The 24,436-nt window shown below is 43.3% G+C and overlaps 2 protein-coding genes across 9 annotated transcripts in view; one reads left to right on the plus strand and one right to left on the minus strand.

The window, feature by feature from the left end:
• Positions 1-15,989, plus strand: part of wu:fc17b08 (ligand-dependent corepressor) — a 45,695-nt gene extending 29,706 nt beyond the window's left edge. Inside the window, exons 7-8 of the mRNA XM_090217216.1 lie at positions 8,230-8,362; positions 8,598-15,989. Of these exons, the coding sequence (XP_090073342.1) occupies positions 8,230-8,362; positions 8,598-13,709 (5,245 nt within the window). The 3' untranslated portion in view covers positions 13,710-15,989. The remainder of the gene's footprint in view (positions 1-8,229; positions 8,363-8,597) is intronic.
• A 322-nt stretch (positions 15,990-16,311) lies between these two features.
• The window catches only part of LOC110502676 (slit homolog 1 protein), a 158,198-nt gene continuing 150,073 nt past the window's right edge, over positions 16,312-24,436 (minus strand). For 2 of the 8 annotated variants that reach the window (XM_090217220.1, XM_036960391.2), the window contains 7 exons: positions 23,465-23,693; positions 23,033-23,163; positions 22,673-22,827; positions 21,041-21,329; positions 20,647-20,858; positions 20,200-20,232; positions 16,312-20,042 (listed from right to left, as the gene is read on the minus strand). In XM_090217220.1, the coding sequence (XP_090073346.1) occupies positions 19,804-20,042; positions 20,200-20,232; positions 20,647-20,858; positions 21,041-21,329; positions 22,673-22,827; positions 23,033-23,163; positions 23,465-23,693 (1,288 nt within the window). In that variant the 3' untranslated portion in view covers positions 16,312-19,803. Of the gene's footprint in view, positions 20,043-20,199; positions 20,233-20,646; positions 20,859-21,040; positions 21,330-22,624; positions 22,828-23,032; positions 23,164-23,464; positions 23,694-24,436 lie in introns of all 8 variants that reach the window. The other 6 variants (XM_036960389.2, XM_036960386.2, XM_036960393.2 and 3 more) reach the window with 3 other exon arrangements.

Raw genomic sequence — 24,436 nt, forward strand, 5'->3', positions numbered from 1 at the left:
TGGTGTCTGGCTGTGAATTTGTCCAAACTACTCTGAGTATATGTATGCTACTACTCACCCTATCAACAGTTATACCTCAGTACATTCCAGAATGTTGGATCAAGCCCCTATAGTCCTTGTATCAGGCTTATATTACAGTACTTTATTACTGTCATCAGACAGGTGTTATTCGTACAGTTCTTGGAAATCTTTATAGATAAAGACACAGTAAGATGTTTTTTTTTTCTAACTCTTAACTCAGTAAGTTCTTATGCAGCATTCTTGAGACTGGGCCAAAATCCTAACTTGAGATCCACACACATTGCCGACAGTCATGTAAATCGTAAATGCCTTAGATGTAAATGAGATATTTACACAAGCATTTGAATTCCGTGTGTTTTATCAAGTTGTATTTCGGCCTACAGTGAACACATAGCTATAAACTCTTAATAAAGAGATTATTCCTAAAACTTCACTATCACATGAAATGCAGAAAACAAGAACCTTCCTCAGGCAAGGCTGGCCATACAGTCTCCTTTTCAGGTTTAAAAAAATAAAAGGTTTAAAAAGGACAATGTAGCATTTCAGAATCTCGGTGACATGTCCTTTAGTCTTGTAGGTGGATATAAGGATGGTGACCACTAATTGGTGTGAATTTAATTCCTACTTTTAAATGTACATTGTATATAGATGGGTGGGTTGTTTAGCAACAAAAACTGATGCGTGCGCAACCGTGGAGCAAAACCGGCAGGGTTGTTGACAACATGGGAACTATTTCCTCCCCCAAATCTTTATTGAAAACATAAATAAATGTGCACAATGAGCACTTGTCTCTCAAATACGTTGTTATATGTTGGTTAGCTAACTAGCTAGTTTTTGCCATATTAGCATAGACGTGAAGAGTCAAAACAACTCAACAAGACGTGGTATCAATAACAAGATAGAACAAGCCACCTACAACTCCCCACATGGCAGCTTCTTGTTATTGTTGCTAGTTATCTGACCATCCAGAATCACAACAAACTGACTTCTGCCCCATTGACGCACGTGCATCGTTTTTGTGACGTCAGCTAACCCATCTATATGCAGAATCTTTTGATGATTTTGCAAACTAACTGTGATCAACATGAATAGCCATATATAGTTAACCCACAAGTCCAGGCGTATGCTTCACAGGAGTTACAATTGATTTGTTGTTGTTGTTAATTTTATTGAAATTGGTAATCAGAAATTAATCAAATTGGCATCTTTTTTGTTTTTGAGGGTGAGTCCATTTAGTAGCGGACGGGCCACAAAGAAAAAAGTAAAGTAAATTATTATTTTATATTTTTTTGTAATTTTACCCCATTTTTCTCCCCAATTTCGTGGTATCCAATTGTTGTAGTAGTTACTATCTTGTCTCATCGCTACAACTCCCGTACGGGCTCGGGAGAGACGAAGGTTGAAAGTCATGCGTCCTCCGATACACAACCCAACCAAGCCGCACTGCTTCTTAACACAGCGCGCATTCAACCCGGAAGCCAGCCACACCAATGTGTCGAAGGAAACACCGTGCACCTGACAACCTTGGTTAGCGCGCACTGCGCCCAGCCCGCCACAGGAGTCGCTGGTGCGCGATGAGACAAGGACATCCCTACCCTCCCTAACCCGGACGACGCTAGGCCAATTGTGCGTCGCCCCACGGACCTCCCGGTCGCGGCCGGTTACGAATAAAGTAAATGACTTTAATCAGAGTAAACTAACATTTTGAGTTGCAAGGCTTTTCTGGGTTACCATGGAGCCTTGGTCCTACGTAATTGCCTGCCATTTAAAAAATACATTGCCATTTTAAGTCCAAATACTGATCCAAGATTACACTATTTGGAGAGAAACAATTCCAGGTTTAGTTTGTCCAGCTCTGTTTTGTTATTAGCATTTTGCCATCTGTTCTTGCATGATACAAAACAAGTGAGCCTCGTGTTAATACCACGTATGGAACCTGTGGTGTATGTCTTTAATGTTGAAATAACACAAATCTACAGTAGCAAATCTGTTGGTTTCTACTACCTCATTTCTAGAAAAGGACTGACCCTCTTCTCAAATAAATACAACTTTGAGGCAGTGGTGTACGGATGTAGCAACATCCCATAAACACAAGCCAGGGATATGGGCAAAAGCGCTCTTGCAGTCAAGGTTGATGTGCTTAAATCTGCTAGATATTTGTTGACTTGCTGCTTTAGATATATGCCATAATCTTGCTATTGTTGTCATCAGTTTAGTGATTTGCCTCCCATGGCCTATCAGGGCCATTCAGCTACCGAATAATTGAGGTTTTGAGATGACTTGAACACAACTTGGCAACGGTTGAAATGAGCAAGAATGTTCTTGGATAAGGCGGTTCTATGAGACTACTGAACATGAAGAACTGGGATTTAAACCCTTTTGTGAATAATTCAAGGTTCCGTAAAAGTTTTGTGCACCCTGCTTGACTCTGTTAAAGGTGAGGAAGTTTTAGATGTACTGTGGTGATTGGGTTTTGTATGTTAGGTAAGTGTTTCTACTGATGTTGTGTTTTTGAGTATCTTGTAGCCATTCTTCCCAATTAGTCAGACATTTGATTCGAACCTACACACTTAATAACACATAGATGACACAAGATTTGCAGACCCTTCAAGTCAATGTGAAGATTTATCTTGACATGATAGATGTTGTAGTTCTTTGACTCATGCCATATTTTAGGAGAGAACGATGCTTCTCCTAACTTAAATAGCCCTGAATGTAAACAGTTTTAACACTAATTCTACCAAACTATACTCAGAGACAGATTTTACAGATGCATATATAAAACTAGCCGTGTGTGTGTATACATACAAATAAATATATTGCTTATTGGTACATATAGTTATATTTAGCTCTTATCACAGATTCAGGGACGTACAGCTGAGATGTCAACTACTTTCTCATTTTCCATTCTGTTTTGACTGGATGTTGACGAGGTTACGTCTATGGTTTCCATAGTGAAAGCGGTCTTCAAATAGGCCTTTGATTAAAGACAGTGTGCTGATGTGTACATACAGTATGTGTATAGTATACTGAAAAGGTGGGGTTTGGGGTTATTGTAAATGCTTTGTCTGCTTTTTCGAGTTTATTTGAATAGCAATGGCACTCCTGAGTGCAGACTACTGTTCTGTAATATTTCAACGTATAAAACTACTTCTATTAATGAAATTGCTGATGACATTTAAACTTAAATACCTTTTTATATTTAGGAAAATGTATGAAGGAATTAGATTTTGCATGATTGCCGGTGTGTGGATTGAAGGCAGCACGTGTTGTATTGTTGGCTATGTGAAGTGGAATTGGTTGAATCCTGTAGGTGAAGGATTCGTTGAAAACACGAAGTGTATGCAAGGCAAATTATTGTCACAGACAAACTTTGAGACTAGAATTCTTAGTCAAATCTGGCCATGATCTATACAGTGGCCTACTTTAAGATTTGTGTAACTAACTCATATATATATATATACACACACACACACCATGTATTCTTAATGTTTGCTAAATCATTTTTACTCTATGAAATCTAAGGTAAATAACACGGGTGTGTGTGTATATATATATATATATATATATTTGAAATATCTGTTCCTTCTGTTGTTGCTGTCATTGTCTCTTGCTCTATTTCTGCTTGTCTCCCCCATCCTTTTTGTTGAGAAAACACATGTGAATTGTCATTTACATATTCATATTATCGTGGTCAGATATTAACTCCCCAATTTTGAAAGAAATGTGGAGAGAGACATGGAAACCCTCAGGGACAAAACACACACCCCTCACTCCTTCAGGTACTGTCTATACACATAGGCATAGCAGGGATTTGAAGTCCTGTAAACAAAATCCAACATACACCAAAAATGGGTCAGATACTAGTTTAGGCTAAACCGTGGCTGTTTCAGTTTAGCATTTTTTTTGTTTCTTAAAAATGTTTTTTAATTTTTTTTTTTTTAAGTCTCATGTGGATTGTTTTTTGGCTTTTTGCACAATTATTCTTTGACTTAAGGTGGTCCTGTGTTTGAGCCAAAACATCCCATTTTATCTCTGTGGTTTTTATTTTTTATCATTTTAAAACGCAATGAATGTCTATGTAAACTCAGTTCAGGTAAGATGTTAGCCAAACATGGTTTTTTAAGCTGCATTTATGTCTCCAGCCCACAGTGCCTCAGACACCATAGTTATCACACTGCGTTGATAATGAACTACTGTTTAACAGAATACATTTGGACCTACTCTCTGAGCATCTGTGGAAAGTGTGAAACGTTGTAGAGAAGAAAAAAATGCATTCAATCATCCATTTTGGTAGGCCTAATTTAAAAACTGGTGTAGGTTGACACTGCGTTTAGTCAAACATCTTCTGATTAACACAATTATTCTAATGCAAGTGCAATGTATAATTCATTTTTTTTTAAATGATGTGGTTTGTAGGGAAGATTTATTTTGTTGGATGTTCTCTTTTGAGCAATCATTTCTATTCTGTCTCTAAGCCCTTCTGATTTAGAGCTCTGCTTGGTAGCCTATATGTTGCTACTTATCTTTGGTTTGACAGCTCTACGGCTTTTACATTAAGACTGTACTATATTGAGTCTGTGATAGCAAGTTATTCCTTTTCAAATGTTTGAAAGCAGCCCTTTTTTAGTCCTATGCTGTGGTCGAATTGGGATGACTTGCAATGCTTGGGACATTATACTTCAGAGGACTGAGGAACTTTTTTTTTTAATTATAAAAGAGAAAATATTTAATCTCATTTCCAGCTTTAGTGTCCTATAAGCAATTCGGTTTCTTTTTTTGAAATGCCTCATTCAGTAGTCAAGACAAAAACATGAAATAAAACTCTATTTGTTTGATTTATGTGGTCAGATGCTCAGATAGCAGGTACACCTAAATCTAACTAGACCTCATTTCAGTAATTGCCATTTACAGTTTGGCAGACTCAATAGACTTACATTTTTCTACTGTAATTTCTGAATGTTTTTCTTTTTGTACTATGTAATTAGAACTTCTTGGCTATGGTCAATTGTCTTTCTAGTACAGAGGACTTAATCAGTAAGTTAATTTGATTGCACATGTACATTTTCCAATTTTGAATGCAATTTTGATTTGATAACTTGACTAATAAAATATGCTATGTAATCTTTTAAGTGAAGTGGTTATGATCTTGATTTTATGTATGTTGCATTGAACCTGGGGCACCAATGATTAATTGTCTTTGTGCATGTGTAAGAATTTACTCAATGTATCCTGTAAGGAAAAAACGCCATTTTGAAAAATATCAGCTGTAACAGGTCATTCACTGGATGAAATAATCACTTTTCAAAATCACCTATTCTTCTAATAAATGTTATTGTGAAAATAAATTCTCTGTCGTCTTTTTCAACCAAAACACTTTTAGCGTAGTATTTAAAAAAACTTTCAAGTAAAACAATGTTTTTCCACTAAATGGTGGATGAATGTGCACTGTGTACAAAACATTAGGAACACCTTCCTAATATTGAGTTGCACCCACTTTTGCCCTGAGTACAGCCTCAATTTGTTGGCATGGACTAAAAGGTGTTGAAAGTGTTTGTTGTAATGGTTCCACGTTCATTCTATAGATCAGGTGTTCCCAAACTGGGTAAGCGCAATGCCGTCGGGGGTACACCAAAAATAAGTGTGATTCACTTTTTTTCCCCCATTTTCAAACAGTCCATTTATATCTTCCAACGGGGTATACATTTGGGCGAGTTTTTTTTTTCTGGCCTAAGTAGCCTTGTTTCACTGACAAAAATATAATGAAACCATCTAGTGTTCAGTGAAATAGCACAATGTCAAATACAGGTAGCCAAGTCAAATAATTAACATCCAATCACATTAACTGAAATCCACTAACGGTCCATATGCAGCCAATCGTAGCTGCTGCTCATGTTGGTATCTGTACTGATGGCTCACAAGCCATAACAGGGAGTCATAGTGGAGTGGTAATGCGCGTGCAAGCAGTTGCTGCCGACGCCACTTGAGTACACTGCAGCATCCACCGAGAGGCTCTTGCTGCCAAATGAATGCATGACAGCTTGAAAGACATTTTGGACACTACTGTGAAAATGCTTAACTTTGTTAAAGCAAGGCCCCTGAACTCTTGTATATTTTCTGCACTATGCAATGATATGGGCAGCGACCATGTAATGCTTTTACAACATACAGAAGTGCGCTGGTTATCAAGGGGCAAAGTATTGACACTTAAAAAAAAATGTTTTTGACAACTTCAAGCTCTTTACTGACCCATCATTTTCACTTGTCTGACCGCTTGCATGATGCGTTCCTCACCCAAATGGCCTGTCTGGGTGATTGTTTTTTTCTCACCTGAATGATCTGAATATAGGATTACAGGGACTCTTCACAACTATATTCAATGTGTGGCACAAAATTGAGGCTATGATTTAAGAAGTTGGAGCTCTTCTCTGTCTGAATTAACAAGGACAACACACAGGTCTTTCCATCATTGTATGATTTTTTTTTTTTTTGTGTGTAAATTATCTCAAGCTTACGGACAATGTGATAGGGTGCGCAATTACACAGGTAATTTACACACAGGTAATTACACAGGATGACACAAACAACTGAATTCGTTATCCCTTTCATGCCCTGCCTCCAGTCCACTTAGAGATATCTGAACAAGAGAGCCTCATCGAAATTGCAACAAGCGGTTCTGTGAAAATTGAATTTAATCAGAAGCCACTGCCAGGTTTCTGGATCGGGCTGCACTCAGAGTATCCTGCCTTGGCAAATTACGCTGTTAAGACACTGATGCCCTTTGCAACCACATACCTATGTGGGAATGGATTCTCGGCCCTCACTAGCATGACAACTAAATACAGGCACAGACTTTGTGTGGACAATTATTTAAGACTGAGACTCTCTCCAATACAACATTACAGAGTTATTATTTGTGCCCTGGTCCTATAAGAGCTCTTTGTCTCTTCCTATGAGCCGGGTTGTGACAACTCGCACTCATTCTTGTGTGTGTGTGTGTGTGGCAGGCTTACAATGATGGCAAAAAACAACATTTGAGAGTGCGCTGACCCTGGTGCTAGATGGGGTATGCAGCTGGAGGTTGACTGTTTTGAAGGGGTACGGGACTATAAAAAGTTTGGAACCATTGCTATAGATGAATGGAAAGAATTTTAGAGGATATCCAGGCCTGCTGGAAATGCTGACATGGACAAGTGAAATCAATGTTTGGTTTGGGTTTTACTAAAACTGAAATGAACATTGAATTATGGATCAATTGCTGTTCCCCATTTTTATATATTATTTTTTTCCTAGCACAAACGATACATTTTGTGCATATATTATGACAACATTTTGTGACATTTTTATTAGTTTTGGACAGTTTTCGGCTGTGAGGGCACATTTAGTTTTTCTCTCAAGGCAAGCCGAAGTTGATAGCCGACGTCAACGCTTCGTAGTCGGCGTTTGGTCAGATGCAAAATTGCACACACCGACAGCTTCATTGCATTTTGGTACGCCATAATTACATTAATGTCCAATGAAACACAGCGTTTTCCTTGCAGCATTGTTTTGCAGAGACAGTTGCAGTGCGTTCTGTGTGGTGGATACGTTGGATTTATCAAACGTAGGCGTCAAACTGTATGCGCGGACCACTTGACAGAAATGGTACATGGTGAATGTTGAACTTGTGTTGCATACATATCCAGATGATGCTGCGTACCATTTTCACAAGGACGCTGTAGGTGTTTTCAAAGCGTAAGATCTCCTTGGTAAGAGAGTCAAAATGAATGACCAATTTGTTCGATTAATTCAGACTGTTTTGCTGAAGTGTATACTGGCTTTTTAAGGGAGTATGCGAGCACACACTTTCGGCTAACCAAGCTTGGAAAGACGCCAGCCGAACTGAAGCATGCTAACATCTTTAGCGTTTTCGTGATAACATTTCTTACTGAACTATAGAAAAACAATGTATTTTTATGGGTGTTGTGAATACTTTATTAATCTCCATACCACTGTATGCCTTAATGCATTGATCCCACTGTATGACAACATTTTAAGAACCTATAGCTATCGTAACTCTCATTATGGTCCATGTGGTTATAATCTTACTTATTTTTTTTCTTTATAATAGTTTCCATAGATGTTTTTATATGCTTTTGGAAAATTATAAGCCTACATTTTATATTCATGACATTAAATATAAACATCCTTGTACTGTTTGTCTTGCAGTGAATGTCTGGAGCTGAGTCCAGCAAAGGCCAGGGACCTCCAGTCCACTTCGACACTGGAGCAGTTCATGACGAAGCTGTGTCTGCATCACCAGAGGCAGATTGTCGACGCTCTGGGCTTCCTACAGACAGAGGTCTGTATAGGCATTGCTCTCATTGTGTATTTTCAATTCAGTACATTTGAATAGATAATTTCTGATTGCTTTTCAGGGACAATAACTAACAAACCAGAGGATGCAGATGCCTAATACATTAACAAAAAGATACAGCCTGGAAGTTTGAGACTAAGGCTCTGTGGCGTGAATATGTTTTGTCTATGTAATAACTAAGTTAAGGTACTGAATAACATCATTGTTCTCTTTGTTATAGGTCAAGACTATATCCTCCTCCAGCACATCACCAGCCTCTGCCTTCAAAACCTCTTGCTCAGTCAAGCACGGCGCCCTTCAGGGTCCTAGTCCTGAACCCTGCCTGGAGAATGGGAGGACTGGCCAGAAACTTCCCATGGCTTCCACTCCCAAAGGACTGGTGGAGGGGGGAGAGACAGTTTGTACCAGGAGTAGCAGGTTGGCAGCCCCAGAGCAGACCCCTGAGACTGATGTGTCTAGAAATGTATCTGGGGCCGCTGGGCCAGCCTTAGATTTCCGTAAATCTGGCCCAGGGGGGTCTAAGGCTTTGGCAAACCTTCTCAGAAGCACAGAGGACAGTGAGAGTAAACCTCTTAGTGACCATGCTCCTCTAAAGATCAAAATCATGAAGTCCAGCAGCCTGGCTGATGGTAAGAAGCTGTCCTGTGTGCTCACCACCTCTCTTCCTGCTCTCGCCAGTACTATGGATAAACAGCAGGGCAATTCTGACTCTTCAATCAGAGCAGATAGTTACAGCGATGGCCCCAGCTCCTCTGTGAAAAGGCACAATGATGTTAATCATCCAATAAGACAAAGAGGCTCCTTTGGACGTACCAGAGATACGCTGGTCAAACAGAGTCCACCCCAAAAGACCCCCACCATCATACCCCCAGTTTCCCCCAGGACAGCAAGGAAGACCTTGAAGGGGTCTTCCTACCATCGGCCGAGGGACTCTTCTTCGCTGTGTCAGTTTGTAACCGACCCAGATCTTGGCCACTGCGACATTGTCTACATTGACAAACCAATCACAGACTGTTTCCAGAAATGGCCTCACTGTCGGTTCCCGCGAAACAACGCCAGGAAAAGCACCAGAGGTCACATGTACGTGGAGGAGATGTGGGAGCTTAAGACTGTCCGTACATTAGCCAGAAAGTCTGCCCGCAACTATAGTGGCAACTCTCTCACTCCAATGCCAGATCTCAACACTCTGGTCACCCCTAAACAGCTGCTTGGCAAGCCTGAGGGTGTACCTCTTGTGGATATGCCCTTCATTGGAGGTATCTTGGAGACGGTCAGTCAGAGAACTCCCTCAGGGCATTCAGCTGAAAGGGAGTTGGCTGGGTATTTAGAGACTGCAGCAACATCAGCCAGTGAGGTGGAGCTAATCATTGAGCCTAATCAGACAGACCAGAGCCTATGCAAAGAACAGACTGCCCCTCCATCTCCTTCACAGTGTCCCCCAGTGGAGAACGAGCAGAGTGCAGGGACAGACTCAGAGCAGCCAAGGCTGAGTGTAGCACCAGATAGTCTAGCTCGTACTGTGGATGAGACCGCACATCAGGATTTAAACAGTGTTATTAATGACATCGTTTTGAGTGAAAGCCCAGAGCAGGTGGTGATGGGGAAAGATGTGAACCCATCACATAAGACATCAGAAGAAGCTGAGCTTGTCCAGGATCAGCTGCAGAGTGTGCCAGAGGGCCAGAACGTAATCTCTGATACCCAACAAAAGGAATCTGAATCCCCGAGCCCTTCCATGGAGAGCACTGGTGACAAGGAGGAGAATGAGGTAGTGAGTGCAAGTGCAATTGGTAAAGAACAGTCCGAGCCACTGGAACCTCAGAGTCCAGTTGACCAGAAACCATCTGAGGGCTCTGGAGGAGAAGTTGGCACTGAGGTTCCCACAGAGAGTGAAAGGATGGAGGTGCAGGAAACGGGCAAGGTTGAACCAGACTGGGCTCCAGGTGACGGCAACAATGTGCCTGAAGAGAAAAGGACAGATGCTGATTCGTTCTCTAAAAAGGCAGATGAGGCAGTTGTGAAACAATCACCTCCAAGGTGTTCTGAAAAACAGGGTATTCCAGCACGGGTGATTCCTTCAAAGGTGAAGGAAACTACAGTGATTGAGACCGAGAATATGATTATATGTGGATATGTGAATGGTAGACCTATAGCGCAGTCTGACAGATGTTTGCGTGAACGGCCAGCTAAAAACACCCCAGAGTCTACTCCTACGAAGACTAAACGCCCCACTAAGACCGCTCTGAAACAATCCGAGAAACCTTCTGAGAACATGCCAGAAATTCCTCAAGTCTCATGCCCTCCAGCCGAACTGATCAAAATCCCTGTGTCCAAACATCCCACAAAAACCTTTAAAGCAACTCAGAACCTGCCTGACACAAAGACCCCTGTGGAAGCGAGCCAGATCACGTCTGACGCAAGGGCCCCTCTAACAGCAAGACTTAGCATTACTGACACTCCTCTAGTTGCAGACACATCAATCGACTCCACCAGGAACCCTGAGCCCAGACACCCGCTCAGATCAGCCAGACTGCAACAGCGAGCAGCTGTCGCATCGCCCCCCCTCCCTGTCGCCCCGGCCCCCCTCCCTGTCACCCTGGCCCCCCTCTCTGTCGCCTCGCCCCCCCTCCCTGTCGCCCCGGCCCCCCTCCCTGTCGCCCCGGCCCCCCTCCCTGTCGCCCCGGCCCCCCTCCCTGTCGCCCCGGCCCCCCTCCCTGTCGCCCCGGCCCCCCTCCCTGTCGCCCCGGCCCCCCTCCCTGTCGCCCCGGCCCCCCTCCCTGTCGCCTCGCCCCTCCTCCCTGTCGCCTCGCCCCCCCTCCCTGTCGCCTCGCCCCCCCTCCCTGTCGCCCCGGCCCCCCTCCCTGTCGCCCCGGCCCCCCTCCCTGTCGCCCCGGCCCTCCTCCCTGTCGCCTCGGCCCCCCTCCCTGTCGCCTCGCCTCTTCTACCTGTTGCCTCGCTTCTCCTACCTGTAGCCTCCCCTCCCCTCCTAGTTGCCGTTACTTTCATTGTCCCTCCAGAACCATCTACCTCCCTCCCACTCCCCTGCATCAAGTTTAATCCTCCCCTCCCTGTTGCCTCTCCTCTTCTTCCTATCGTCCCCAGTGCAGTCACCCAGAGCTCTGAAAAGCTGAAAGTTGCAAGAGCTCAGCCAGCTCCAAAACCCAAACCCAGCAAGACACAGAACACTGCAGTGGAAACTAGGGTGCAAACTAGACCAAAGCTCAGGTCGTCAATGGTGGTAGTAGCAAAGGAGGTTGAAGAGGTTGTGAGTCTGCAAGTTAGCAATGAGGTTTCTGCTCTCACAGAGGGTACAAGCATTAAAAAGAGTGAGGCGCAAGCACATAGTAGTCCACTAAGACACAACATTATTCCCCAAAAGGAAGGAGAACAAAGCAAATTGGCTCCATCTGAGGGAGAACCAAGCAAATTGTCTTCCCTGAAGAATTCAGAGGAACCAACTTTGCTGAAGAAGGCAGAGGCACAAACTTCAATGGATAGCAAAATTCTATCTGGAGATTTCAGCAAGTCTTCCATCAGCAGTGCTTTAGACAAACCTGGGCGAATGCCATTGAGGAGTGAGAGTAGTAAAACTGAAGTGGCCAGCCAGTCCATTACCCCGACAATTCCACCAACTGCGGTGGAGAACAGAAAGTCCGCTTTGAGAGTCCAGAGGTCACCCATGTCCTCAACCAGTGCTCCAATCACAGCTGAGAAAAGGAGTGGAGTGGCATCTTCCATGAGGCTGAAATCCCCAGTGAGACTCTCATCACCCATTAAGGTCAAACCTGAGAGGATAATCAAGTCTCCTCTAAGGGATTCTCCTTTGCTGGTCAGTTCTCCTCTTCCCTCCAGCTTAGACACTCCTCTCCTCCTACCCAAACTGGAGCCCCCAGTACAGTCTCGACACAAGTTCCTGGAATTACTAGACATAGAGGAAAACCAACAGAAAATATCTACTCTCAACACCAGGTTCGATAAGATGCATAGAGGCTGGGTCCAGATAGACAAAGAGGGACAACCAACGCCCAGACACAAGAACAAGGCAGACAGACAGGCAGCGATATGGAAGAGCAAGCGCCGGGTCCGCAAGCCCAAGTCTTCGGAGCACCAGAGGTACTCCCTTGTCCAGATGCTTTTCAAGAATGATTTGGACCTAGCAAGTATCTGCCGCTGGTACATGGAGTCAACAGAAACCCAATCAATGGTCATCGTAAAGAAGGTGAACACACGTCTTCTCTCTGAGACCCAGCTGCTCTTCCCCGGTATGTCCCAAGGGCTGTCCAAAGGGGTCTTCCCTAGCCTGCAAGCCGAGCGCTTGAAGAAACACTTGAAGAAGTTTGCCATCGCTTCCCCTGTGAAGAGCAACCCTAAGAGCCAGAAGCTGATTGCTAAAGCCCTGGAGCAGGAGGTCAGTACAAGTACGCCCAAAGGGAAGGAGAAGAGAGAGCTGACCACGGCCACCCGGATCTCCACCAAAGCCTATCTCTCCTCTGCAGAGGCACAGGCAACCGACGGCCAGAAGGCCTCAGCGAAGGCCAAGAACCCAGCCAGTGCTCGGATCCTGCGGAAGTACTCCAATATACGTGAGAAGATGCAAGGTCAACAAAGCTCCAAGAAGCCAAAAGTGATCAAAGCTTCCAAAGTCAAACCCTCTAAAGCCCCAAAGACGAAATTGACAAAACCAACTAAATTGAAACCGGCCACTGCCCAGAGGCAGAAATTATCTGTTTCTGGAGATAAAAGTGTGAAGGAGCAAAGTGTAGTCAAAACAGCGAGAGCCCAGTCATCTCCTAGTAGAAAGACTCCAGTAAAAGCTGCTGTCCAGGAGAGATCAGTCAAGACTAGCAGCAGCAGTAGAACCGTAAGAGATCTCAGTAGGAAAGAGAGTGCATCACCACAGAGGTCTACCCAAAGAGCGATGACCCCAAAAGCACAGAAAAACACCCTTGCTCCTTCCATCACCCCTAAAACTGACTCAAACAAACAGCAGGTTGGAGCAGAGAAGGCAGAGGAGGAAAAGAGACACTCTGAAAGTAGAGTATCTGAGACTAAAGGCCATGAAAGTAAAGGTGTTGAGAGCAAAGGCTCTGAAAGTGAGGTTGAGTCTCAACAGAACATGGATGTCAAAACGCCAGGCTCTCCTGACCAGGTACTCACAAGGTCACAAAGGAAGATGGAGGCCACTCCACCCCCCTCAATCTCTCAGAGTGCAAACTCTAAGCCTGCCACAAAGAGATCAAATGAACCAGCTAAGAATAAGACTCTGAAGGCTGCCACAAAGAGAAGCCAGGAGAGCACACAGAATCCAGCCAAGCGGATCAGGAAGAAATAGCTAGAAATAGCTACAGTAGTGTGCAGAAAGAATGTAACAGCCAAGCTGGTTAAAATAAGGGGGGGGGGGGGGACTTGGCAATGCCAACACTTTTGATAAGCTTCAAAGGCAAAATGCAAATGGTGACTGGAAGATATTTAAAGTCTAGTGTGTTTGCTGTGTTTTCTGAGAGGGTACCTATCAGACCAGTGTTGTTATACAGAGGCAAAACTCAATCTGGCCCCTGGTTTGGAATTGTGTAATTCTCTAACTGGGCTGTGGAGATGATTTTATAATGGTATATCTGCATTGGAAACATGTCAGACATTTTTTATTTTGGTTTGATGCTAGGTTTATTAGTTATTCAGACTACAGCATGCCATGTCCTCCACCTTTTTGTTTGTCCTAGTGTTTTGTAAAGATCACACAAGTCTCTATTCCACGCTTTCAATTTTTTTGTGAGGTTTAGTAATAATGGCATGAGAACATCAGTACCATGTTGCTAAAAACAAATATAGATTTTCTGTGACTGCAGCACAGCATGGAAAGCCAATCGTTCAATTTAAATTAGCCCAGGTTTCACTGAACATCATTCTTAGATCTATAGCCTATATTCATCAATGTCCCCAGCCCATCTCGTGATCAGAGTGGTGCGAGTGTGTGTGACTTTTTGTGATCAGGTGCCTTATTCATCAGATGTAAAGTAATGTGTTGCTAACAGGTGAAGCCTCAATTCTCTGGCCATTGCACAGACACATACTGTAGGAGGAGAAAGGGAGTGTTCTAGATATGGGTTTGGTGCAGGTCTGCACACATTGTGTCATGTTGACTTGGTCCTTCAGAACTCTTCTCCGGGTGATTGTATAGAGCTGGTCATTGGTGCTGACCTGCACATCTGTGTATCTTCACGCACAACTTCCCTCCATGTGTTCAGTCCCACATGTTCCCTACTCTCCTCTGTCTTCCTGCTATAAACCCACCCTGCTTCTCATCATGTACTGTTTATTTTGAATGTGTAAAGGAGCATCATGGTTAATTATTCTAATGAGTTCTCTTTGACGTGTGTTTGTTTAGTTTTAGATTCTGGGGTTATTTCTGTTCCTGAGCAGTAGCCGTATAACTGTTGTTACCGTAACTGTGTTTAACTTTCAAAAACTGTCCCAGTTCTGTTTTGAAATTTTCACAAATGATTTATTTTTCTTTGCAATACATGTGAGATGTATAAACACCTGCCTCACTTGTATCTCTGATCCTGTCCCTTATATTCTCTGATTCTGGTTAGTTTAATGGTGACGTTTTCCCTCTGGTGTGATCATTACATGCTGTTGCATGTGCTTTAGATACCTGTAGTGTTTACATTTAAATGCTCGTTTCTCCAGTCTTTCACCTGTGCAGCAACGGCCCACTCTTGAAGTGCAGTATTCACCTCAACTATTTCTTATTAAACATGTATATGTTTGTTCTTTCTGAAAACTAGCTTTTGTTGCGGAAACTTTGACTAAGACTATGCATGCATGTTACCTTTCCTCTCTGGGTCTTGTACTGAATGAGCATTAATGACTGATGATAAACCCTTGAAAGACATGCCATTGGTCACCTGTTTTGGAAGGGGGTCACTTTAAGGTCTGCTGTTTGAGAGCAGATACCAGGGAATGATGCTACAGTACATAGAGCCACAGGTTGTATCTAATGTTTTGCCCATACTTTGTGAGCTTGTATGGTAGGGTGTGTTTACCTGTTATTTGGACTATATTGCAGTATACTGACCCCTGGTGACCATATGAAAATTGTTGGAGAAAAAGTGTTTGTGAATGATCAGTCTGTACTATATCCCAATGTTATAGAAATAACCTGTCTGGCATGTTTTATTTTTGTGTATTTTATTTCCCAGATAGTTATTTTATTTCAGGAATACGTTTTCTTGATGCTTCCGTACTTCAGCAATAGCCTGACCTCCGTTTGTCAAAAGAAAGAAGACATTTTAGGACAGTTTTATTTTTATTATGGTTATTTCACTTTAAAAGTAATAATTTGTAAATGCAAAAAGGTATAATTCATGTTTTATATTGTTATTTAAGAAACCCCTCTAGATAAATGCATACAGTAGATCTACATGAAGCAGTCCACCAAATATCAAACTTGAACATGTTTTATTCTTTACTGTGGATATTTATAGTTTGGGATTCTGTATATTGGAAAATAAATAACTGATGTATTTGTGTTAATCCCAATAATGAGACATATTTGAAGTTAGTGACTTTGTATTCTTGCTGGAGTTGATATAAAGATGTTTGAATTGTATATTTTGTGTCATGCTTTGTTTTTTCCATCTTCAGTGGTTAGCTTTCATTAATCTACTGTGTCATTCTGAGGTTGAACTAAAACAACTGTATCCCTCACTTTATAAAATCATCAGTATTACTTTCATATGTTCGTCATACCATCATGGAAATACAATTAACATTCCGCTGTACTCTTCCTCCAATGTACCTTCATGCTTTGTATAAAGAACAAAACAAAACCCCTTATTCCAACTTGGGTCGCACTGTCTACCCCCCCCCCCCCCCCCCGATTACACACACACTCCATTCAAACCAATGAAGAGACACGTTAACAGTCCATGTTAAAAGCACACACATTAAAGTTTAATGAATGAAAAGTGGAGGAGGTTCAGTAAACATTTTGTCGGTGGCGATAGATAAAGATAGATCGATAGATACTACATACATTCAGCATCACTGGGACTTCAGTTCAATCCCACCATCACACCTGCGACGGAACACAACCAAAGCAACAGAAGTAGCACATCTGTAGGAAACAGACCAGAGAATTATTATACTTTTTGTTCTTTTTTTTTACCAGTTCAATACAATAGAGACACTGCGTCTTTCACAATGACATGATACGGAGTACAGTTCTCTCGAGCATGGTGGATGAGTCTTTACAGGTTTCACCCTAGAATGAATGGAATCCGGCTGAATTGGACCGAGGATGGTGGATGAGTCTTTATAGGTTTCACCCTAGAATGAATGGAATCCGGCTGAATTGCAATGATCAATATCCATGTTTGCAAGTATGAAAGTCCTTTTTGTGAGAGCTGTGATAAACTCATGTTGAAATCTGCGAGGCATAGAGCTAAACGTTAAGCTAAAGGATGAGATGACAGTTCATCAATATCATACAATGTGGACACCATAGGATAACCTCAGGGATATATATAAGACAAGGTTAACATCGGGGCAAACAAGGAGTCCACTGCAACAGGACGCTCTGGGTAGAAGTTGTTCTTAAGCATAGATCTAGGATCAGCTTTCCGTCCCCAAAGCTTTACCTTAATCATTAGTGGGGAAAACCACCAAACTGACCACAGAACTGTGTCTAGGGGCAACTTCATCCTACTCCGCAGGAAACCTGTCCTGTAGGTCTCCCACTTAGAAAACAAAGAGGATAACAGCTGAACCATACCGCTTCAGGAGTGAGCTCAATTCATGTTTATACACATTTATACATTCAGGTTGGACTGTTCTACTCTGCGATTGGCACCTTTTCATCTCTGATTTGTGTTCTATAGCCAGTCAGAATGGGGACATCTAGGGCTAAATTCATTTACCGCGAATGCAGTCTCTGCTAACGCGGGAACATTGCCTTTAAATTTCAATCACCTTATAACGCTGAAGTTCAGCGATACAGATTGAATCCAGGCATTATCTGTGCATGTTAAAATAGGATTACGGTAAGTGGATCCAATGGCAAACATACAGAAAGATGGCAGGTCTACAGTTTGCTGTCATTCAGCCCATGGCCTCACCATCTTTTCACCTCCCACCACAGTACAATGATAAGATGGCAGCACCAATTTAATGCAGGCAAAATGTAGACAGCATCTTTGTGAATATCCACAATAAGTAAGCTTCCTGCAGCAGCTTGATTTCAGTCGACTGTGACTTTCACTTAAATCTTATAATTACTTCTACCACGGAAAATGTCCCCAATTTAAAATGACAGAAATTCAGCCTAATACTTAAACAAAATCAACACAAGACAATCAGAACCCTTTCACAATATTTCAGAGTATGGTATAGTAAATACAGGAAAAATTTATTTGAGTGGGAGGGGCATCTCACTCATTTGCATTTTAACTCCACCCACTCGGGCCCAACAGCCAATGAGGAATGTGTCTGAGCCAGAGGGGAGGAAATACTGTCATAACTGGCTATTAAGTGATGTCACAAATACCTTACAGCTTTTTTTTGTTACACTAGTTTTTATTTTAACTTTTTTATTTATTTTTATTTTTTGAAAATCAGCAACAATTATTATGCCTTTTATACTCTACAGGAAAAAGCTTTAAGATAAAATAAATAAAAAATAAAACAAACAGCACACAGACTTTCAAATGAATTAGATGTCATATTCACATGGAAGACAACATATACAATATTAAACATGTTTCTACATCAATACTGCTGCCTACACAACAAGGCCAACCATTCACTACCTTGTTTTGGACAATTACAAACTACCTTGTTTGAGCAAGTGAAATAACCAAATAAAAACAGCTAGGGAACCAATCAAATGCCATCCTGCCTGTTCCAATAGAAGCTTCCAGAAAACAAAGATTTACTCTTTAACATATAAAAATACTATACCAAAATGAAATACAAATATATATATTAGAATCTGTTAGGCATTTCTGTATAAAGAGAGGGCTAAAGGTGTTAGGTTACATCAGAAAACAAAATATAATAACAAATAAAAACAAAACAATGCAAAACAAATCATTGAAATTAGACGTAACAAAACAAATATTCTGAACCTTTTTGTTCCGTAATAATAAACATAATAAAAAGCTCTACATATCAATTTGCAAACTTCTCACATGCAAGTTTGCACACATTTAATACTGCAGGCATTGAGGGGAGGGGCCTAATCATCCTCCTGCTCAGAGGGGGAGGGCTTATGCAAATCATCCTGAAGCAATGCATGCTGGGGATTGGTCTCCACCGGGTACTGCCTGCTCCAGGTGGGGGTATAGCTTATAGCCTACTGTAGGGGAATGGAAGGTCTACCTGCCTCACAATGTGTATCAGACAGCCCCTTCTGACTGCTTCTAATGGAACGACCCTTCTGCTCAGACAAGATTGTCCTCTAGTGTGGTGCATGCGTGCATGTTGTGTGTATGTGCTGTGAAGGGCAAATGACTGTGATTCTCAGTGCTGGTATTCAGTGCAGTGTTCTTATCAGTAATGAAAAGAATGGACATCTCTTGTTCTAAAAACTCCAGGATAGAGTCCAATAAGAAATCGGCCCAGATATAGCCCGACCTAACCCCAGCTCTGCTCAGCACAGCTCAACTACAATCTGGCCCATCTAAACCCGACCTAACCCGGCTCAACTCAGTTACAGTCCAGGCAAGCTTATACCAGCCCACACCAGCTACAGTCCAGTTCCAGCCCAACTCCTGCTCAGCCCAGTCCTGCCCTGCCTAACCAAACTTAACTACAACCCAACTCTACTATCCTCCCTCTGTCGTTTTTTTTTTACATCTCTGTACCTCTTCCGTCCTGCCACCCCGACCAGACCGGACGTCATATTACACATACAGCCTTCAGGAAGCAAAGAAAGCAGAGGGTGCTTAGGCTATCTGAGGCCTAATGGATGGATGAGCCAAGGGGCCAAAGGTTTAGACCAGGTGTGTATGAGGGGTTGGCTGATGTCTGGCTCTGAATGCAACACCTTTGCATCTCTAGAACCCTTCAAAACAATGTTGCAGATACAATGGTTTGGTTGTTGTTGTTCACACTTCTCCATGTTGTTGTTGTTGATGTTTGTTTTCTCTGTGTTTCTGTACGTCACACAGCCATGGAAGGGGAGGAAATGTCCTATTTTACAAACATTGTTGTCCATAATATATAGATAGAGGTTTTTATATATATTTCTTTATACTCTCTGGTTCTCTTACTTCTTCCTCCTCTTTCTCTTTCTCTCTCTCTCTCGCTCTCTTTCTTTCTCTCTCTCCCTCTCTCTCTCTCTCTCTCTCTCTCTCACTCTCTCTCTCTCGCTTTCTCGTTCTGGTGCACTTGGCGGTGGCGGTAGCAGGTTTGTGTGAAGCGTGCTACATGCAGCCCACGCAGCCACACTTGATGGTCTTCTCCACTTCCTCGCTGAACGAGGTTCCATCGCTGCACTCAAAGGTGTATTTCCGGCGTTTCATTCGCTGGCTGGCACAGCAGGCACCTGTGTCGCAGGCGCCGGAGCACTCTACCCAGGAGACCATGCGTGTGGTCTGACAGATGGTGTACCCACGCTGCACCTGGTAGAAATCCCTCACGGGCTCCCCCCGACACTCTGACTCTGTGGGTGGAGGAACGATAAAGACACATCCTGAGACTATGGTATGATGAACATCAAGAGAAGCCCTTCACCTTAACATTAACATACATTTTAAGAAAGTTTGTTAAACAAAAAAATGCTAAATGTTTTAGACACAAAATCATCCTTTCATGGGTACCTGTAGTTGGTTTAGGCTGGATTACCTCTTGGTCTGTTGGTATCAAAGACAAGCAACAACAGAGACAAACTAAGTAAACTAGGATGCCAGACAGTCCACATTCTATCTACTATCTGCATCACAGAGCTCCTCTGTGTATCCACGGTAGTAATGTGTGTGTGTCTCCTATCTGCATCACAGAGCTCCTCTGTGTATCCACAGTAGTAATGTGTGTGTGTCTCCTATCTGCATCACAGAGCTCTCAGGTGTATCTACAGTAGTAATGTGTGTGTGTCTCCTATCTGCATCACAGAGCTCTCAGGTGTATTTACAGTAGTAATGTGTGTGTGTCTCCTATCTGCATCACAGAGCTCTCAGGTGTATTTACAGTAGTAATGTGTGTGTGTCTCCTATCTGCATCACAGAGCTCTCCGGTGTATCTACAGTAGTAATGTGTGTGTCTCCTACCTGCATCACAGAGCTCTCCGGTGTATCCGGCCTCACAGTGGCAGTAGGCCGCTCCTGTATCAGAGATCTGGCAGCGCCCGTGTTTACAGTTGTGGCTGCGGCAGGGGTTAAACAGCTCCCCCTGCTGGTTACACAGGGCACCACGGTAACCCTCCACACACTCACAGCGGTACGACTGCAGGTCCAGGGGAATACACTTGCCATGCACACACCTGGGGAGAGGGAATATAAATCAATCAATCAGCAATACAGGTCAGCTAAGACTAAGAGTCTTGGGTTGAACATATGTATAGACTTGTCTCAAACCATTCATATGAATTGCATTTTGAGACTTAGTGAAAACCAGTTGAAATGCAATGCATTATCATCATAACCCCAGTGAGTTTGTACTTACTTGCTGCCCTGGCATGGGTTGGTGGCCGGCTGGTCACAGTGTGGTCCGTTCCAGCCCGGCTGGCAGTGGCAGACTGGTCCCTGTGCCCCGTCCGGCTGGCAGATACCATGTAGGCAGTAGATCTTCCTACAGGGTTCACAGCCTGGCACCACACCCGGCTTCATCTGGGTCTTAGTGAAGTCCTGCAGCTCATTGTTGATATACAGGTTCTGGATGCAGCCATGGAAACTGGAGCCATTCTGGATCTGCCAGAGCCGGAAGGCTGCAGAGTGGACGTCCACGGGCATACCTGAGAGATGGAGGATAGAGGGGGAGAAGAGATAGGAGGAAGAAGGTTACAGATGTACAGGACAGGAAAACAGAGAAACCATTAACAAGAGACTGATATGGAATGAAGGAAGAGGCTTTTTCAAAGAGACATATGCAACTGGATACAATTATTTACATTTGACTATTTTCAATTCAAGAGTTTCTCTGACGGGGCGGCAGGGTAGCCTAGTGGTTAGAGCGTTGGACTAGTAACCGGAAGGTTGCGAGTTCAAACCCCCGAGCTGACAAGGTACAAATCTGTCGTTCTGCCCCTGAACAGGCAGTTAACCCACTGTTCCCAGGCCGTCATTGAAAATAAGAATTTGTTCTTAACTGACTTGCCTGGTTAAATAAAGGTAAAATAAAAAAATAAATAAATAAAAAATAATAGTGGTTTGACACTAATTCAATTCTGAAACGACAGTATATGAGGCACAGAGTCTTTGAAACAGAGGACCGTGAAAAGGGGAAGGGGTATTGGCTGATGTGTACTCTTCTATACAGCCACAAACATACACCACAGCACAGTACAGGACCTCACCAAGACATCACATCACATACTCTGAACACACAGGCATTTCTGATATCAATTCTGTTTCAACAATCAATGCTTTGATACCAAGAACGGCTAGTCGGGTTACAGAGTATAAGTTGTATAGGTGAAGAAAATAAACCAGGAAAATGATGATCCATGCCAATAAACCAACCCACATATGAAGTGAAGACTGTGTCTGGTAGGACAGAGATAGGGACCTATAGGAGTGTGTTTTATAAATGAAATAGTAGGAATCACAGAAATAGAATAGAAGACTATGTGATGTATTATATGTTAGGAATACTGTATGTATCCTGAATACTGTGGGCATTAAGGGGTGATGCTCATAGGGCCAAGGGACAGGGGCTATATTACTATATTAGTACATTGTGTTGCTGATTGTGTATGGCTTTATATGTAATAACACCATTGTCAGGCAGGAGTGTGTGGCTTTATAGGGGTGTTTACCTACAGTATATGTGTATGCAAGTGTGTGTGTGTGTGTATTGTGTGTATGCTGGAGTGCTCTAACAAACACAGTCGTATTGGGGGATGGACTGGGTGGATTGAGGATTGGAGTTGGATAGGTTGCAGGATTGGGTCGGGATATAGCTCGCTTGCGGTGGTTGGGGTTTTGGGATGGGGGGGGTGGTTGGGGGTTGGTTGTGGTGGTGGGTTGGGGTTGGGTTGCGGTGGGGGTGGGGGTGGTGACATTGACAGTAGTGTAGTAGTTGTAGTGCCTGCAGCAGAGGAGGAGGAAGTAGGTGTGTTCTGGAGAGGGCCCCTACCCCCCACGTATAGCGGAGCCTCCCCGTTGAGGGGCCGGACCCCCCTCAGGCTGTCCATGGTGGTGGGGAGACCCCCGTCGATGGACAGGTTCACCATCTGGTCAATGGTCACCAGCTCCACCGTGTGGAACTGACCGTCGTTGATCGTCTCAGTACTGTAGACAGAGAGAGGGAGGGAGAAAGACAGAGAAATATACAGGGGGGAGTGGAAGAAACAGACAGACAAAGAAAAGAGGGGAGGACAAAAATGTATTAAACATTTGGTTGCTGTTAAGATGTTACTCTTGCACTTATGTATATGTGTCTGTGTCTGTATGTATGTGTCTGTGCTTATGTGTGTGTGCTTATGTTTGTGTTTACCTGTAGATAGCATGTCCAGGCAGGCTGCCAGGGTCGTAGCTGACCTTAACGTGACCCTGGAACAGCTCTACGGCGATGTGGTCATTGTCCCCATTATACAGCAGGATACCGTTGTCCTCCGCTGTCGACACCTGGGGGCAGATATCACAATATAATAGCATGTATTGTGATGATATGATATGACATCATGTCCTACATTAGTTACACAGACTGAAAGTTAACTTTAGATCCTTGTACGTAACTCAAATCTTCTTGCAGATTTCCATTTGACAACAGTCTAAGACTAAGATGCTGTACATGCATGGATCTCAAACACATGCTTGTTGAATTGCTGATTCAGTACCTGCACTGTATAAGCTGTGTGTGTGTGTGTGTGTGCACACATTTTTGCTTGTGAGTGTGTTACAGTACCTGTAGTGAGATGTTAGATACCTGCAGTGTGATGTTAGCCTGGGGCCAGTTCTTGAGGTCAGAGAGCAGCAGGTAGGAGTCTCTGTCTACGAAGTTCACACTGACCAGCTTCTCACAGCGAGGACCTCCGAACCCAGGGAGACACTGGCACAGTGCCCGGCCTGCCCGTTCCACACACGGGGCATCGTTCTGGCAGTCTGCCAGGTCACATAGAGACCGCGGTGAGGAGGGCACCTCACACAACTGACCACTTTGGGGGGAGGGAGAGAGAGAGAGAAAGAGAGGGAGAGAGGGAGAGAGAGAGAGCGAGAGAAAGAGAGGGAGAGAGGGAGAGAGAGAGAGCGAGAGAGAGAGAGAGAGAGAGAGAGAGAGAGAGAGAGAGAGAGTCAGAGTCAGTAAGTCCAAATGACAGATGCACAGATGTTAGGCATTTCACAACTGATAAGAAAAAGTGGTACCCTATACATATTATACCACGGATGGCTTGATACTGTTCTACGTTGTGTGAGTTCTAAGGTGTGTGAGTTCTAGGTTGTGTGTAAGTTCTAAAGTGTGTGAGTTCTAAGGTGTGTGAGTTCTAAGGTGTGTGAGTTCCAAGTTGTGTGTGAGTTCTAAGGTGTGTGTGAGTTCTAAGTTGTGTGTGAGTTCTAAAGTGTGTGAGTTCTAAGGTGTGTGAGTTCCAAGTTGTGTGTGAGTTCTAAGGTGTGTGTGAGTTCTAAGTTGTGTGTGAGTTCTAAAGTGTGTGAGTTCTAAGGTGTGTGAGTTCCAAGTTGTGTGTGAGTTCTAAGGTGTGTGTGAGTTCTAAGTTGTGTGTGAGTTCTAAGGTGTGTGTGAGTTCTAAGGTGTGTGAGTTCTAAGTTCTGTGTGAGTTCTAAGGTGTGTGAGTTCTAAGATGTGTGAGTTCTAAGGTGTGTGAGTTCTAAGTTGTGTGTGAGTTCTAAGGTGTGTGAGTTCTAAGGTGTGTGAGTTCCAAGTTGTGTGTGAGTTCTAAGG

Source organism: Oncorhynchus mykiss, chromosome 23, assembly GCF_057628025.1.
Source record: "Oncorhynchus mykiss isolate SJ-2025 chromosome 23, ASM5762802v1, whole genome shotgun sequence".
Taxonomy (NCBI): domain Eukaryota; kingdom Metazoa; phylum Chordata; class Actinopteri; order Salmoniformes; family Salmonidae; genus Oncorhynchus; species Oncorhynchus mykiss.